General features: G+C 43.3%; 1 protein-coding gene across 2 annotated transcripts in view; it reads right to left on the bottom strand.

Annotated features, from left to right (window-relative positions):
• The window catches only part of MMRN1 (multimerin 1), an 87,980-nt gene extending 69,120 nt beyond the window's left edge, over window positions 1-18,860 (bottom strand). For both annotated transcript variants that reach the window (XM_058192744.1, XM_058192745.1), the window contains exon 1: window positions 18,030-18,860. In XM_058192744.1, the coding sequence (XP_058048727.1) occupies window positions 18,030-18,625 (596 nt within the window). In that variant the 5' untranslated portion in view covers window positions 18,626-18,860. The remainder of the gene's footprint in view (window positions 1-18,029) is intronic.
• Window positions 18,861-19,096: the final 236 nt, after the last annotated feature.

Raw genomic sequence — 19,096 nt, 5'->3', positions numbered from 1 at the left:
TGACCATCCTACCCACTTAAGCTTCTATATCTATCTGTCTTCCATTATAGTTTTCATCTGCGCTGGTCAAAGGACAAAATTATCATTCCCTTACTATACAACAGGGGTCCCCAACCTTTCAGACCTCAGGGACCACTAAATGCATAATTTTAAATCCCACGGACCACTAATATGATCTGCCTAATGAATGGCTGGGTGGGCGTGACTAGGTGGTCATTTGACTGGGTGGACATGGCCAACTTGACAGCCAACTCGATGTCACTCATATTGAGGGGTGCCTCGCCAGCTTCTATTGACCCCTCTACTGCCAGCCACTCTTCGCCTCCCCACCCAGGCTCCTTAAGGCCCCAACAGGAAGCAGTTGCTGGAGCTAAGCAGCCACCATGAGAAAGAGTTGGCAAAACAGCTGGCTCAGTTCAAATTGGATCTAACTGAGAAGGAGGCTCAGGAGAAATAGCTCATTCAGGACTACAAGCATAGGTTTTCCAAGCAGAGAAAGACTTGCGGGAATGCAAGGCCAGGAGGTTCAGTGGGCTGAGATGGTCAACCAGTTCCAGGCTATGATGCAGTCCCACTGGAACAAGGCCCTCTGGCTCTTCTCCACCAGCAGCACTTCCCTCCAGCCTTTGCCCAAAACCCCACACCAGGAGGCTAAAACAGACCCCAAGTCGGAATTTCTGCCCCCCCTCCGACCCACACAAAAAGACCCCGAAGGGGAAGACTCTCTGCAGCAACACAAACGTCCATTGCACATATCCAGCCCAGGGGGTTTAATTTGAGGACCCCTGATTTAGTGCAATATTTTAAAAAATGCAAATAATTTTTCTGCGGACCACCAAATTTTTTTCATGGACCACCAGTGGTCCAGGGACCACCAGTTGGTGACCCCTGCTATACAACACTGCGTCAGCTTCATGGCGGGTAAAAGCCACAGGAAAACGACTGTTCCTTCTTCATGACCTTCCTCCTGACTTTTTACTAAATTATTTTTATCTATAAGGAGGGAAAGCTGGGGAAAGTCTGTATGTGTGTGTTGTTTCCCCATAGGAAAAAGATTTCTTGTATGCCTTCTTGATTTAGCCTGCAACTAGCTCTGATTTTACTCTGCAACTGTGCACTATCCCCCCTTAAAACATGGACATTCAGCCACCTAACTGAGGAGTACATCCTAAGAATTATTGGAGTCTCCAAGAAAGTAAAGTACCATTTAAAATACAAGCATTCAGTTTTGTCTGGATTAATTTTAAATCATTCCTTTCCTCCAGCCCATGAGTGACATCAAAATCCAGTTTAGAACTTCAGCAGCTTCCTTGAATGAAGTGGACCAGGTATGTGATAAGTAAAAGTTAGACAGCTTAATCCCTCTACTGAAATTAATGTCTAAGGCTGCAAATATGATTCAGTTTATCTTTCATAAATTCTCAGTATCAATCAGCAGATGGCAACCTTTCCCAAGGCACATTTCCAAGACTTTTCACAGGCCAGCAAAGAGATAGACTTAAGATAATGTACAGTCATTCTGTAAAGTTTTTCTTGAGTTGCCCAGTTTCTAAGTCCTATTTGTAAAAATAATAAAGGCCAGTTATAGGCAAGCAAGAAAGCAAAGCAAGCAAGAAAAAAAAATAGAAGATATTGTGCAGAATCCTCAAATTTCCAGGCCTCTGGCAGAGGATCTCAGATTGAAAAAGACCTTCTCAATGATCTACCAAGTCTACTGTATAAACATTTCTCAGTTTTAATTTCTAATACAGGTAGTCCTCAACTTACAACCATACTTGAGCCCAAGATTTATGTTGCTAAACAAGACATTTTGTTAAGTGAGGTTTGCCCCATTTTACGACCTCTCTTGCCTGCAGTTGTTAAATTAGGAACACGGTTGTTAAGTAAATCTAGTATCCCCATTGACTTTGCTTGCCAGAAGGTCACGTGATCCTGGGTGTCCACAACTGTCATACGTGTGAATTGGTGGCCAACTACCTGAAATTTTGATCATGTGACCATGGGGATGCTGCAATGGTCCTCGGTTTGACAAATGATCATAAGTCACTTTTTTCAGTGATGTTGTAACCCAGGTCCAATTAGGTAGTAGGAAACTCAGTCAGTGTAAAAACATACAAACTTTATTTGAAGAGCTGAGAATTACTTCATTCTCAGCGTAGTCCAACTAAATTAAAGCAAATTCCTCCCAATACAATTCCTCAGTCCTATCACCAACCTTGGTCCAATTAGGCAAACTGCCAAAGGCCTTTCTTGGCAAAAGTTCAGAAGACACCAATACAAAATTAATGCAACAAGACAAAGCTATCAATGTTGTTTTCCGGCAAAGAGCCCAAACACCGTTGCTTGTCTTTTAAGCCGTATGGGAGGGGCCAATCATCTCTTGGCCCTACTCCCGAGTCGTCCTCTTTGCTTGAGCTGCTCTTGCCTTCTGGCAGCTCTTCTCATGCGTGCATTAGGAACAGGCTCCTCCTGTTCCTCTGCCTCACTACTGTCAGTCTCTGGAGGCTCTGGAGTCCGCACCTCACTCCCCAGTGGCCCTGGCCCCACCTCAGCCTCTGATGCAGAGCCCACATCCAGGCCTTCCCCAGCCTCCAGGACTGGCCCACGCTCTTCCTCAACCACATCGCTGTCCGAGTCTGTTGCCAGCTTCGCAGGCTGTTGGCGGACCACAACAGTAACTTTGAACAGTCACTAAATGAACTGTTGTAAGTCGAGGAATACCTGTACGTAATTCTACTGATAAATAAAAATCACCTGTACTCTTTTTAGGCTCCTCAGTCATTTTTAACAATGTAAAGGGGTCCTGACACCAATATGTTTGAGAAATGTTGATCTAGAAAGTTCTAGGGAATATTGACCTCCAATCTATTCAGAAGGCCAAATGCGAATAAAATGCAAATAAAAGATAAATGGAAGTTTCTTCATGACTTTTTGCCCAATGTTAGCACTCTTTCGGTCAGTGTTATTTCCCACATCCCTGAATATAATTGATTCATAAATCAATTGTTTTCCACTGTGCAGCAAATAACAAAAAGGAAATTAAATTCTCAACCTTTTATGTATCCTGGGGGGCAATGGACAATAAGACCGCACTGCAATTAATAATTTAAAGGGTGTTACGTAAGGTTCAAAATTTCCTTTTAAAAATGTTTGGCCACCATGAATTATTAACTGGGCTGGCCCCCGGAAATGATAACGCATGCCAGTTTGATCACAACCCTTTGATTAACGTAATTTTAGGAGCGTATCATATCATCCAGGCATTGCTTTTACAGTCGGTTCTGGAAGACTTGGAGAAGCAGATTTAAAATGGAACTTTTGTTGAAATCTAATTCATTCCACGCATACTGGAACTCTAAAACATTGCCTCAGCGGTATGATAAAGGTCATTAAGCAGCAGCTGAAAAATTAAAAGACCATTTAAATGGGTGAAAATGTATGAGCCTCTTGGATGTAACTGTTGTGCTATATGTGCAGTACGTCTATATAGAACAGGCCCCAGAGCTAATATAGGAACACCAGGAAATACATTCTTCTAGTCCCTAAGGCCACATGTCCAAATGATGCATGTGCTTAGCATAATGGTTGCCTGGTTACCAAGATACCAGGGAGAAGGATTCCGTTCCTTTCCATCAGGCCCATTTCTGACCTCATTACTGAAAATTTTGAGGTCATAGTTGAAGTTTCATTACCCAAGTTCCTGCCTACACTTTTTTGGCAACGACCAGATTCCTCACTATGCTGTCTTTACTTGTTCATTTTTAAATACCCTGAAGGTTGGCATGTAGGAAAGTTAGCCTGTTTCTCCAGCATCATTGTGAAACAAAATACAGTCACCAAGAGGTTGGAGTCATTATTTATTTATTTATTTATTTAATGTCAGAGGCCCATTTGGTTTTGAAGAGAAGGAAGGAAGGAAGGAAGGAAGGAAGGAAGGAAGGAAGGAAGGAAGGAAGGAAGGAAGGAAGGAAGGAAGGAAGGAAGGAAGGAAGGAAGTCTCCAAAGCAGGCACCTTCCAAATATGTGAATTTTACACCCAGTATCTCCCAACTAGTTTCGGAGGTATAAATGTAGTATACAGAATGTTGTATTTCTGTTCTTATTTCCTGAGATACAAAGTCCTATACCAGTGGTAGTCAACCTGGTCCCTACCGCCCACTAGTGGGCGTTCCAACTTTCATGGTGGGCGGTAGGGGTTTTGTCCGATACTGAAGTACTTTCCTTTTTTTTTAATTTAATTGACTTTATAGCATTATTTTAAAACATTTTCATTAGGTTTTCATAAAATTCCACGTGACAATTTAAATTTCTGAAAATATACTATTTGTATCGCCCGCACATAAGTTTAGTTCACATTACGTAAGTGAAACTAAATGGCGCTATAGTGCGACCGCAAACAAAAGAGCTCATCCCAGAATAGCTCGCGCATCTCCCCCCACACCACCCAGCTGTAACAGACAAGCAGAGCTGGTAGCCGACGCCTCCCCCCCAAACCCAATCCACGATGCGCGAGAGGCACGCGCAGACGACAATACACGGCACATTACTGTGGAACCAGTGCGCGGTTAGAAAATTTTATAGTAATAGAGATACAAAAGTGGGTGGTAGATATAAAAAGGTTGACTACCCCCGTCCTATACCAATGATGGCTAACCTTTTTGTTGTTGCGTGCCAAACTTCACCCATAATGCAATGCACACACGACACACACACCCCGTGCCCCACCCCCCGTGCAGGTACATGCACCCCATCCCCATGCATGCCCACGCTCCCCGCATGCGCCCCGCCCCCACACATGTGTGCACAACCACCTGCGCATGCGTGTGTGTCCTACCACCACACATGCACGGCAGAGACCTGAAAACCAGCTGGCTGGTGGGAGGCGCATGGACATGGGCGGTGGAGCCGAGCTGGGGCAATGGCTCATGTGCCCGCACAGGTTCGCCATCATGGTCCTATACAGTCTGAAAATTTCACTTAAGAATTGCTTTATGTCATATTGATTCTCCAGAGCCTGTTCTCACTTCTAAATCAAGTTAAGATTCTCAGATTCTTTATTCATCAGATTATTTCTGTTCATCCAAAGGCTTTCTGCTTCCTACGAATAACGTGTTACTATATAAAAGATAAGTTTATTTCAGCCCAGAAATATCATACATTCTGTTGACCTTCGTGCACATACAAGCACAACTTACGGTCTCAAGATCAATTCTAGATTGAAAGGATGTTGTTTGACAACGCAAAGATATTTATCAAACACAGGGCCTTTCCAAAGCAAAATTAATATTAATTAAGACTTCGCCCAACAAAGGTCTTAGCTACAGAGTATAGGTAGTCCTCAACTTACAATCACAATTGAGCCTAACATTTATGTTATTAAGTGAGAGATTTGTTTGCCCCATTTTATGACCTTTTTTACCACAGTTATTAAGTGAATCACCGCAGTTGATACATCAGTAACACAGTTATTAAGTGAATCTGGCTTCCTCCTAGATTTTGCTTGTCAAATGGTTGCAAAAGGCGATCACATGACCACAGGACACAGCAACGGTCGTAAGTATGAGTCAGTTGCCAAGCTGACTGAATTTTGATCCCACGATCATAGGGATGCTACAAAGGTTGTAAGTGAGAAAAATGATCATAAATCATTTTTTTTTCAGGGCCGTTCTAACTTTGAACGGTCATTAAATGAACTGTTGCAAGTCGAGGACTGCCTGACCCTTGGAATCCTCATCCATTTGTAGATTTTATCGAAAGATAACTAATGCCTCCTATGGATGAATGATCATGTATAAAGCAGATTAGAGCAGGGGTGAAATCCAGCAGGTTCTGTCTGGTTCTGGAGAACCGATAGCGGAAATTTTAAGTATTTTGGAGAACCGGCAAATACCACTGCTGGCTGGCCCCAGAGTGGGGTGGGAATGGAGATTTTGCAGTATCCTTCCCCATTACTTTCTCCATTACTGCAAAATGGGGATTTTGCAGTATCCTTCCCCTGGAGTGGGGTGGGAATGGAGATTTTGCAGTATCCTTCCCCTGGAGTGGGGTGGGAATGGGGATTTTGCAATATCCTTTCCCCAGGAGTGGGGTAGGAATGGGGATTTTGCAGTATCCTTCCCCTGGAGTGGAAAAGGAATGGGGATTTTGCAGTATCTTTCCCCTGGAGTGGGAAGGGAATGGGGATTTTGCAATATCCTTTCCCCAGGAGTGGGGTAGGAATGGGGATTTTGCAGTATCCTTCCCCTGGAGTGGAAAAGGAATGGGGATTTTGCAGTATCTTTCCCCTGGAGTGGGAAGGGAATGGGGATTTTGCAATATCCTTTCCCCAGGAGTGGGGTAGGAATGGGGATTTTGCAGTATCCTTCCCCTGCCATGCCCACCAAGCCACACCATGCCCACCAAGCCATGCCCACAGAACCAGTAGTAAAAAAAAATTGAATTTTACCCCTGGATTAGAGGCTTAAAAATATGGATTTTCATGATTGGCCTGTTTTGCACAATTCAAGGCCATGCTTTTCTTCTCAAAAATAGTCCTCAAATGCCGTGAGGCATGACTAATCAGGGAAAATAATATCTGTTGTCTTCCGGAATGGAGGCCCTGACATTATGTACTACCCATTTCAGGCAGGTACTTGTCTATCATCACTTCTTTCCTTTGTCACATGAAGCTTCTGTAATCTTTGGATAGGGAAGGATCCGACGCTTCTGTCCAAGCTGTACTTTTCCACCTGCTTGCTTGTTTGACCTTAGGAAATATTTATTTATTATTTCATTTAGTATTGTTGCTCCAATTGTAACTAACTCTGAGTAGTCTGCATGTTCTAGTCCAGAGGTCTCCAACCTTGGCAACTTTAAGCCCGGCGGACTTCAATTCCCAGAGTTCCACAGCCAGCTTTGCTGGCTGAGGAATTCTGGGAGTTGAAGTCCACCGGGCTTAAAGTTGCCAAGGTTGGAGACCCCTGTTCTAGTCTATAAAATACGATTTCAAATGGTCCCAAAATTCAAATAAGTTACATGCAGCACACAGTCCGACACCAAGGACAATAAACAAATTTCAGTACAAACAGACAGAGTACCTCTGTTCCTAAGGCCTGCTGGGGAAAAAAAAATACTAATAGCACTTAGACTTATATACTGCTTCACAATGCTTTACAGCCCTCTCTAAGCAGTTTACAGTGTCAGCCTATTGCCCCCCCCCCAACAATCTGGGTCCTCATTTTATGACCTCGGAAGGAGGGAAGGCTGAGTCAACCATGAGCCAGTGAGAATCGAACTGCCAAACTGCTGACAGTAGTCAGTAGACGATAGTCAGCAGAAGTAGCCTGCAGTACTACATTCTAACCATTGCGCTCAAAGAAAGATTAATCTGGCTTTCTAACAGCCAGTAAATTTGCCTCCAATTCAAATTTAATTTAACTGCTGGCCTACATATATTGCCAATAATACACAATAATTATTGTGCCAATAATACACAAGTGGTTTGTCATGGTTTTCTCCCAATCTAGCCTATGGAATAGTATTTCCTAATTCTCTTACACAACTTTTAACCAAGCAGGAGTATCCACAAGGTATGGTTTTAAAAAAATCAAGATGGCAGCCATCATAATAGAATAGAATAGAATTAGAATAGATTTTTTTTTTTATTGGCCAAGTGTGATTGGACATACAAGGAATTTTTCTTGGTGCCTATGCTCTCAGTGTACATAAAAGAAAAGATATGTTCATCAAGGTACAACATTTACAACACAAACGATGGTCAATATATCAATATAAATCATAAGGATTGCCAGCAACAAAGTTACAGTCATACAGTCATAAGTGAAAAGAGGTTGGTGATGGGAACGATGAGAAGATTAATAGTGGTGCAGATTTAGTAAATAGTTTGACAGTGTTGAGGGAATTATTTGTTTAGCAGAGTGATGGCCTTTGGGAAAAAACTGTTCTTGTGTCTAGTTGTTCTGGTGTGCAGTGCTCTATAGCGTCGTTTTGAGGGTAGGAGTTGAAACAGTTTATGTCCTGGATGTGAGGGATCTGTAAATATTTTCACGGCCCTCTTCTTGATTCGTGCAGTATACAGGTCCTCAATGGAAGGCAGGTTGGTAGCAATTATTTTTTCTGCAGTTCTAATTATCCTCTGAAGTCTGTGTTTTTCTTGTTGGGTTGCAGAACCGAACCAGACAGTTATAGAGGTGCAAATGACAGACTCAATAATTCCTCTGTAGAACTGAATCAGCAGCTCCTTGGGCAGTTTGAGCTTACTGAGTTGGCGCAGAAAGAACATTCTTTGTTGTCCTTTTTTGATGATGTTTTTGATGTTAGCTGTCCATTTTAGATCTTGCGATATGATAGAACCTAGAAATTTAAAGGTTTCTACTGTTGATACTGTGTTGTCTAGTATTGTGAGAGGTGGAAGTATGGAAGGGTTTCCATGCAGTGGAAGTACCACCTTTTGTGTGTGTGTGTGTCCTCGATTTATCACAGTTCATTTAGTGAGTGTTCAAAGTTACCACAGCCCTGAGAATAGGGATTTATGATCGTTTTTCAAACATATGACCATTGCAGCATCCTTATGGTCACCTGAACAAAGTTTAGATACTTGGCAACTGACTCATATTTATGACGTTTGCAGTGTTCCAGGATCATGGGATTCCGTTTTGTGACCTTCTGACAAGCAAAGTCAATAGGGAAGCAACCGTATCATTAACTTACCAACTGCAGTGATTCACTTAACAGCTGTAGCAAGAAAAGTCACCAAAGGGGGTCAAAATCACTTAACATCTGTCTCACTTAGCCACAGAAATGTAGGGCTCAAATGTGGGCGTAAGTCGAAGACTACCTATATTGTCTGTGTGCCACATGCCTTCTGGACTCTTGGAAGTAGCAATTAACCAGGGGTGGGCTCCTGGGGGTTCAGCAGGGTTCAGATGATCCTCTAGCCAAGGATTGCCGGGGTTCAGTGAACCCCCAAATGGCACCCCTGGCTGGCCCCGCCCACCCTGCCCCTCCCAGGAGTCTCCACGTGTCCCATTCATCATATAAAGGAGTGCAGAACACAAAATATCCCAAGACTGAATCCCCAATGAAGCTTGATGGCCTCAGAAGTTCTCATCCTCAAGTGGCTGCACATGTTAATTAGTCCTAAGCAGTGATGGGATTCAAATAATTTAACAACCAGTTCTCTGCCCTAATGATTTCTTCCAACAACCAGTTCACCAAACTGCTCAGAAAGTTAACAACCGGTTCTCCTGAAGTGGTACGAACTGGCTGAATCCCACCACCGTACTGGAGGTTCCATAAGTCTGGAAACGGGCCTTTTTCTGGCCTTCGGAGGGCCTCCAGATTCCGAGGGAAACAGTTCTTGCCCCCCCCCAGAGGCTCAAAGAAAGCCTCTGGAGTCTGGGGAGGGCAAAAAATGCCCCCCCACTCGCTGTGGTGCAGGCGGCTGACTAGGCCACACCCACCTTGGCCACGCCCACCCAGCAACAGGGCAGTGAACCAGTTGCTAAAAGATCTGAAGCCCACCCCTGCATTTAACTAGAGGATCCCCTTTTAAGAATTTGCATCAAGCAGTGGCAGAAAAGACGGGTAAGAATGGAGGTGATGACTGAAGATACATGGACGTCCCGTCTCCCAATCTCCACAGAGGTTCATAGCAATCTAAGAAGCTCCTTTCCCATCTTCAAGTCTGTAACATTCAACTCATAGCGAAACAAGTTAGCAGAACTTCAGATCCTTGATCTGAAAATTGCTATTTATAAAGCTTTCATTGGTCAAAGGCTGCTTTACAGGAAATACAGAAAGTAGTTTTTTTAAATGTCTTTCTTGGCTGTCTGGTTTTTTTGGTTTTTTTAAAAATGTCCTTCTGTGCATTCATTGTCTCCCTCCGAGGTATTATTTAGACAACTGGATTCAGGCATACCCTGAAAATCATCTGCCTTGCCTTACAACTAACTTGTGTATAGAAAAAATATATACTTCACACAGGAGTGTTTCTCAAGACTTGCGGCTAATACAATAAGTAAAAAATTGTAAGAATTCAGGAAGCTTTGCTAATAGAATAGAATTACAGAGTTGGAAGGGACCTTGGAGGTCTTCTAGTCTAACCCCCTGCTTAGGCAAGAAACCTTACCCCTCGTCAGACAAACGGTTATCCAACATTTTCTTAAAAATTTCCAGTGTTAGAGCATTTGCAACTTCTGGAGGCGAGTTGTTCCACTGATTAATTGTTCTAAATGTCAGGAAATTTCTCCTTACTTCTAAGTTGCTTCTCTTCTTGATTAGTTTCCACCCATTGCTTCTTGTCCTGCCCTCAGGTGCTTTGGAGAATAGCTTGACTGCCTCTTCTTTGTGGCAGCCCCTGAGATATTGGAACTATCTCAGGGGCTGCTATCATGTCTCCTCTAGTCCTTCTTTTCATTAAACTAGACATACCCAGTTCCTGCAACTGTTCTTCATATGTTTTAGCCTTCAGTCCCCTAATCATCTTTGTTGCTCTTCTCTGCACTCTTTCTAGAGTCCCAACATCTTTTTTACATTGTGGTGACCAAAACTGAATGCAGGAATAAGGAAGCAGAAGAGAAAGGAAAAATTAAGGCCACATTTCTAGATAGAAGAGCATTTTTTTTCAGAACAGGGAGATTTTTGGTCAGAGCTGCCAACTGGGAGGACAAATATTTGTATATCACAGTGGGAAGAATCATGTAATAAATTCATCTTGACAGGAAAAGAAATTCTGTGTGAGAGGAAAGCATTACATTCTTAGATGCCGTTACCCACCCTCTTCCAACAATCCCTGTACACTATATTGCTGTACACTGATACCCCGTAATCTTCACAGCATGAAGGAGGTTGGGAAAACCTGTACTGAAATCTAGTTCTTTGGATTTTTTAATAAACTCCTGTGTATGTTGTCAGCAATTAACATGTTTATTTATAGCTCACGAATAACAGTTGCAGGTTATATAACTGCCTCCTTTCTAAGGTGATAGATGCAAAGAAGAATATTCCTTTAAGAAAGAAGGAAGGGGGGAGGGAGGGAGGGAGGGAGGGAGGAAGGAAGGAGGAGGAAGGAGGAGGAAGCAGGAGGGAGGAGGAGGAGGGAGGAGGGAGGAAGGAAGGAAGGAAGGAAGGAAGGAAGGAAGGAAGGAAGGAAGGAAGGAAGGAAGGAAGGAAGCAGGAGGGAGGGAGGGAGGAAGCAGGAGGGAGGGAGGGAGGAAGCAGGAGGAGGGAGGGAGGGAGGGAGGGAGGGAGGGAGGAAGGAAGGAAGGAAGGAAGGAAGGAAGGAAGGAAGGAAGGAAGGAAGGAAACCCTCAACTAATGGCACAGTATTGTTTTGAGGTTTCCAAGCTCCAGTATTATATTCTTTGGTCCCTAGCTCATAACCATTTTTAAGACCCTGTTGTAAACTAAAGTCAAGTGTTTTCTGGTTCCTATTATTCAATTTATGGCTGTAATATAAAGCTAGCCAGTAGCCAATTGCTATTATTTCAGACTGAATGGGAATGATAAAGCAAGGAGCAGGGGATGAGAGAACTAAGAGTTTTAACGCTCTTACAATTTGTACAGATTGTCTCTGTGAATACCATCTGAACAAATAGCTTAATTCTGCCCAGAATCGTTATCTATACTATTCAAGCAATTGCATTCCAAAAATTAAAAATCCAGAAGGTTAAAGGAGAACTATTTATATCTTTTACAAATAGCAAGTAGCAGCATATACTTTAAACTCCCCAAACCTATGAATATTCATCATGAAAATTACTTTGTGTTTAATATTACTTATTCAATGGTTTGTTTTTTTGGCTTCCATGCTTCGTATGCTGCCAGCTAATAAAGTCTCTTGACAGTTATAATAATAAAAATAAATGTAAAATAAAGATGTTTAAAAAAAACCAGCAATTAATATCAATGAAAACAAGTACTGCACATAAAATTATATAAACATTAACAATTCAAACAAAAATGTGCAAACGTGGTGGAATCTGGCACTGAGTTAAGGGGAGGAGTGGGACAACTGAGTAGCCTTGAGTCTACTTTTGGGGAGGAAGAGGCTGAAATATTTACCTTGTAGTCATGCAATGTGTACTTTAGCCTGGCAAGATTCCTGTGTCTAGGTAAGGAAGAAGAAACATATCACTCGGATCAGCAGCTTATTGTGTTGTTTCTTGTTCCTTGCACCTGACATCAAAAGTGTTTCAAGGGCTTTTCAACAAGAAGGTATTCCAACCAGTTGGGACAGCAACAGAAAAGGCCCCACCCCAAGTCCTTACTAGATAAGTTGTAGCAGCTAAGGATGAACCTCCTCGGAAGACCTGAGGCAGGAGGGAGGGTCTTGTCAGTATGTATGAGAGTTCATGACTGGAAAGACATGGTAACAAGATTAGCTAATGAATAGGCATAGCAATTAAATCAGCCAATGTGGACTGTTTGGATAGACATGATAAGAGGTCAGCCAATGGGGCCTGTTTGGAAACTGAAACAGTTTTGGAGGCTGGGCATGGCTCATCTCTGAGCATGTAAAAAAGTTCCAAACTAGTCTGCTGAATAAAAACTGAAAATAGTCTGCTGCTGGAACAAAAATCTCTTCTCTCCTCGGCTTGTGTTTTGCTTGTAACTACTATTATGTTGGAGAATCTGCCATTGGTATTGTATATTTATTTTATGTGTTATTATATATAAAGAGAAGTTAATGAATCCTGCTGAATCAGTTACTTGTGTGTGCTTTCTGGATTTGATTTCTGCAACAAACTCTGACAGGTTTGGAAGTAGGCCATTGATGTTGTGGCCCAACTTGGGCATGAAAGCCAGCTAGATCACTTTGGGTCAATCACTCTTTCTTAGCCAAACCCACCTTCCAGGGTTGTTGTTATGGACAAAATAGGAACAGGAAGGAGTATTGTGTATGTTCACCACCTTGAGTTACTCATAAAGTTATAAAGGTGGGATAAAAATCTAATACATCAGATTATATATGGCAGTGAAACGGGTGAAATATAAAATTTGTTACTACCGGTTCTGTGCGTGTGGCTTGGTGGTGGGTAATGTGACTGGGTGGGCATGGCCAACTTTTTTTTTTAACATTTAAAAACATTTTTTTCTACAACCTCTTCAACTGAAAAGCTTGTAGAAAACATGTTTTTAAAGGGTTCTAATAATCTGGCAACTCAGCTGGGATCACCAGAGGAAAAAATGTTTTTAAAGAGTTCTGACGATCCCAGCTGAGTTGCCTGATCGCCAGAACCTTTTAAAAACATTTTTTCTACAACCTCTTTGGCCAAAGAGCCTGTAGAAAACATGCTTTTAAAGGGTTCTGATTATCAGGCAACTCTGCTGGGATTGCCAGAGGAAAAAAAGCTTTTAAAGAGTTCTGACAATCCCAGCTGAGCCGCGCGATCATCAGAGGCTTTTTTTTTTACTTTTAAAAGCATTTTTTCAGCGGAAGAAAAAATGCTTTTAAAAGTAAAAAACAAAAACTCTGATGATCGCGTGGCTCAGCTGGGGTGGGGGTGGCAGGGATTTTTGCTACTGGTTCTCCGAACTACCCACCGCCATTGCTACCAGATCAGGTGATCCGGTCCGAACCAGGAGCATTTCACCCCTGCAGTGAAACGAATTAGCAGCCAGTGCAGAGGTGGGTTTCAACAGGTTCTGACCAGTTCTGGAGAACCGGTAGCGGAAATTTTGAATAGTTCAGAGAACTGGTAGTAAAAATTCTGACTGGCCCCGCCCCAATCTATTCTCTGCCTCCTGTTCTCCAGTTTATCGGTAGGAAATGGGGATTTTGCAGTAACCTTCCTCTGGAGTGGGGAGGGAATGGAGGTTTTACAGTGTCCTTCCCCTGCCACGCCCACCAAGCTGCGTGCAGCGTCAAAAACACAGTGATATAGGATGGGATTGCACCTGAGAGGGTGGGTGGAAGCAGGCCCACTTGCAGTTTGTAACTACCAGTTCGCCCGAACCGGTCCGAATCGACAGCAGCCCATCACTGGGAAGTACACGTAGTCCTGGACTTACAACAGTTCATTTAGTGACCATTCAAAGTTATAATGGCACTGAAAAATGTGATTTATGACTATTTGTCAGTTATGACCCTTGCACAGTTTAGGGCGTCTCAAATTTTTCAACTTTCAATTTCCAAAGATTAGGGGTACTCAAAAGTTGTGACATGCCTTGGGGATTGTAAAGATATTTTGGTTGCTTTAATATGATTTAGGTGTGCTTGGTAAGCAACTACAAAAATATCAACTTTTTAACCTTTTGTTTTGTTTCCTCATGATCTTGTGATCAAAATTCAGATGCCTGATATTTAGGGCCGTTGCTGTGTCCCGAGGTCGTGTGATCCCCTTTGGCGACCTACTGACAAGCAAAGTCCATGGGGAAGCCAGACAACCGGGTTACTAACTTATGAACCGCAGTGATTCGCTTAACAACTGCGGCAAAACCCACTTAAGAAGTGCCTCACTTTACCACAGAAATTTCTGGCTCAATTGTGGTCGTAGGTCGAGGAGTACCTGTATCAGGCAAGCCATCTGGTGGCTGCTAAATTAAGAAGGTTGGGTAGAAAGATATTGGCAGCTTCTGTTTTTATCTATCTTATATCAGTCTTTCTAAAAAAAAAAAAAACTATGGCAGTGATGGTGAATCTATGGCATGTGTGCCAGAGGTGGCATACAGCACCCTTTCTGATGGCACATGAGTCATCACTCCAATTCAGCCCCACTGTGCATGCGCGCGTGCTGCATATACTGTGCATGTGTGTGTGTTGTGCATGCGCCTCCCTCCAACCAGCTGGTCTTCGGGCCTGCCACGCATGGCGGTGTGCAGGGTATGTGTGGGGAAAGACACGCATGCACAGGGAGGGCGGGACACATACAGGTTCTGTGAGCGCATGCACAGGGCGCATGCAGTGGTGGGATTCAAACCATTTAACAACTGGTTCTCTGCCCTAATGAGCAGCTGGGTAGGCGTGGCTTGGTGGTCTTGTGACTGTGTGGGCGTGGCCAACTCAACGTCACTCACGTCGATGGGCGCTTCGCCTTAGCTGTTACAATGTACTAAGGGTTAACCAGAGAGGCAGTTTCTGTAAGCAGGGCAATAAAGATTAGGCTAGAAACACCACCAGAATGTTTCCTTCCTGCCTTCCTTACAGGATTAGCCCTGTAAAGTGGAAAAAAACAAAATAAGATTTCTTCCAACAAACCGGTTCTCCAAACTGCTTAGAAATAACTGGTTCTCCCGAATAGGTGCGAACTGGCTGAATCCCACCACTGGGCGCATGTGCAGGGGGCGCATGCATTGAATTTTGGGGGTTTGGGCACTCGGTCCGGAAAAGGTTAGCCGTCACTGACCTAGAGCATCACAGCCTCTGAGTTTCATTCAGTGGTGAAATTCAAATTTTTTTACTACCTGTTCTGTGGGCGTGGCTTGGTGGGCATGGTGTGGCTTGGTGGGTGTGGCTTGGTGGGCGTGGCAGGGGAAGGAAACTGCAAAATCCCCATTCCCTTCCCACTCTGGGACCAGCCAGAGGTGGTATTTGCTGATTCTCTGAACTACTCAAAATTTCCGCTATCGATTCTCCAGAACCTGTCAGAACCTGCTGGATTTCACCCCTGGTTTCATTTTAATCAGAGGAAACAATGCCAGGACTGACTCAATGCAATCAGTACAGAATACATTCTACTCCCTGCAATGCATCTGAAGAAAAGTTTCCAATTATCTGGGGTGTCAAACAGACTTGTTAACCTTATGAAACGGTGAGAGATGTCATCATCAACTCTTCTTTTCTGTTCCCTCCATAGGCTTTTGATCTCTCTTTTCTGATGAGACACTTCTGAAAAGCTGATCACCAAAGGAAGCAGGATGCGCCAAAGGAGAAGGGACCAGACTGAGGAAATAAGCTCTCTTTCTCTCCATGGCATTAGGAAATATTAAAGCTTGCCTAGTTTAAATAAGTCAAGGACATTTTGGAGGGTAGCCTTTCCCCGTCTGGATCCATCCATCAAGAACTAGACCAATACACTTGAAAAAAAGTTGGTAACAGTTGATGGACAATTGTGGAGTCAATTCAGCCTGTTCTTATATTCGTCAGGTAAATGCAGAAGGTTTCCCAAAGGGAATAGATAGAAATGATCATAGTTTACTCCTGACAACAACTGGTTGCATAGCTTTGATAGGTAAAGGTAAAGGTTCCCCTCACACATACGTGCTAGTCGTTGACAACTCTAGGGGGCGGTGCTCATCTCCGTTTCAAAGCTGAAGAGCCAGCGCTGTCCGAAGACGTCTCTGTGGTCATGTGGCCGGCATGACTCAACGCCAAAGGCGCACGGAACGCTGTTACCTTCCCACCAAAGGTGGTCCCTATTTTTTCTACTTGCATTTTTATGTGCTTTCAAAACTGCTAGGTTGGCAGAAGCTGGGACAAGTAACAGGAGCTCACCCCGTTACACAGCAGCCCTAGGGATTCAAACCGTTGAGCTGCCGACCTTTCATCGACCTAGCCCCTGAGCCACCGCGTCCCTACATAGCTGTGATACTGGAATTTAATTGCAGCATTTTAAATGATGGCTTGCCCCAAACAATGGATTGATTTTCTCTCTCTTTCTCCCTCCTTCCCTCCCTCCCTTTCCCTCTCTCTCTCTGTCTCTCTCTCTTTGCCAATGTCATTAGTAGTGCTGTATGGATCTTCAAAGGCGCATATTGCTTTCTTGATGTAGCCCATTAAAATGAAGCAAAATACAGCCATAATGTTGCTTTGCCTCACTGGTTCATTTTTAGTAATTTACTTTTTTTTTTTTATTTCTTGACTCTGGATGGCTCAGAACAATATTGCATCAATCAAATTTCCTTGCAATAAAATCAATATAAAAACTACAGTGTGGGGCCACACAGTCATTTAACAGCAAAAAGACAAACTGATAACCTCCTGAGCCAAAATAGCAGCCAACATTCCTTCGATTTATCCTCCAAAGTCTCGGCCAAAGGAGCCTAGGGATTAACTAGCGAGAAGCAAAGAAGCCGATCAGGAAGACTTCCAACATTTAATGGAAGCAACAGCTCGTTGACACCAAAAATGCCATGAGCCACTTTTTCCCAGCAATAGCTTCATGGACATGCCTTACTGAAGTTGCTCACCTTTAATTTCAAAGCAGTAATATGCTATCTGCAGCCATGGTTTCCTAAATGGCTATTAAAATGGCTAAAAATAAATATTTTATGTTTATTTTATTTTTTTACTTTAATAAAAGACCAGGACATTTTGCGTTGCAGACGACGCTAGAAATCCTACATGCAGATTGCTTTACTTTTCTCAAGAATCAGTGTAATTTAAATAACTCAAACTATCTGACATGATAGCAGTATTCCAGTGTTTCAGGAGTTGTCGCAAAGAAGAGGGAGGGTCAAATTATTCTCCAAAGCAAGCAAGACAAGAAATAATGGTTGGAAATTAATCAAGGTGAGAAGCAACCTGGAATTAAGGAGAAACTTCCTAACAGTGAGGACAATTAACCAGTGTACTAGCTTGCCTTCAGAAATCGTGGGTGCTCCATCGCTGGAGGTTTTTAGTGTCTAGTCACTAGACCATGGGTCTCCAACCTTGGCAACTTTAAGCCTGGTGGACAAAGCTGGCTGGGGAATTCTGGGAGTTGAAGTCCTCCAGGCTTAAAGTTGCCAAGGTTGGAGACCCCTGCACTAGACAGTCACTTATCTGAATTGGTATTGGGTTTCTTACTTGAGCAGGGGGTTGGACTAGAAGACCTCCAAGGTCCCTTCCAGCTCTATTCTAATTCTATCTGTGACCAACCTATCCACAATTGCTTTCCCAATCCTCACTGCAGTGTCTTATTCAACACAATTATACCTTTTCTACCTGTGACGCCGTTGGGTGGTTTCAGTCAATCACCCATCTTTCTCATGACTTCTGCTCTTATTGAAGAACAGAAGGAAATTTTACCTAGGATCCTATAAAGAATGTGCCAATCTTCCTATGGAAAGAAAGAAAGAAAAAATAGAGGTAATATGTTTCTGCTTACTTTCCCCTGGTAGTATCAAAGCTGGGGCTCCTGTTATCTTTAGCCTGCTGGCCGCTGTTGCTGCCATAGCCCGATTGTCTGGAAGCTCTGCCCACAACTGGTTTTTTCAGTGTTTCCTTTTCAAGAGGACCCTTTCGGGGCAGGATCTGTGCTGGATTTCCTCCATCCTTAGGTAGGATCGGTGCCTTGGCATTTGTAACACTAGCATCCTGGTCCTTTTCTCTGCTAGGAGTTTTAAGAGCGATATTTTCTCCTTGCCGGGTTGTAGCTGGAGTTGGTGAGCTTTGAATTTCCTCCTGGGTTGTAAAAATGCTACGTTTTATGTCTTGCCCATCCTGTTTTATAGTCTGCACAAAAGTGGGGTTCTGAGAAGAATCTGGTATCGATGATGTTGGCTCCACACGTCCCAGGCTCTGGATTTCAGGAACAGCAAAGCCAGGATGACTTATTTCCACTGTGCTGGAATCCGAAGTTGTGACCAAGGCCGGGTCTGTTGAATTGTCTTCTGCGCCACTTCGTCCCAAGGTTAATAAAAGCAATACTGAAAATATCTCCCACATTCTCTTGGCTTGCAAGGACCTCGGCGTGCCTTTCATATCGTCCTCAGCAGAGGCCGCCTAAACTCTTTTGCTTTGTGCTGTTGCTTTCACGACGGATCTGAACCAAACACCAGATTGCCAGGTTTGTGTTTGCGGGAGACAAAGGAAACAGGTTTTTGAGTATTGGAAAGTAGACCGAGGAAACTCTGTTTCCTGTTTCTATTGGTTCCTCTGTGACCTGTGACCTCTTGGAGCCGTGGAAGCCAAATTCCTTAGAGGAAGATTATACCGATTGTCTTTGTTGAAGCTGGAGGAGAGGGAATGGCATAATGTGAACATGGAAATACGTTGTCAGTGAAATCAGTTCAAGGCAGATGGGTGGGGATGTTGAGTAACTTCCCTTTCACATTGAATAGCTACAGAGAACACGAGAGACCTGTCCAATGTCCCACTTGCATAACCATTCCATGATGTAAGTAAATCTCAAGTGACTTCTTTGTTACAGTTAGTCCTTGACTTATGACCATA

The sequence above is a fragment of the Ahaetulla prasina genome, chromosome 8 (assembly GCF_028640845.1).
Source record: "Ahaetulla prasina isolate Xishuangbanna chromosome 8, ASM2864084v1, whole genome shotgun sequence".
NCBI lineage: Eukaryota > Metazoa > Chordata > Lepidosauria > Squamata > Colubridae > Ahaetulla > Ahaetulla prasina.
This window is presented reverse-complemented; position numbering and strand designations above follow the sequence as displayed.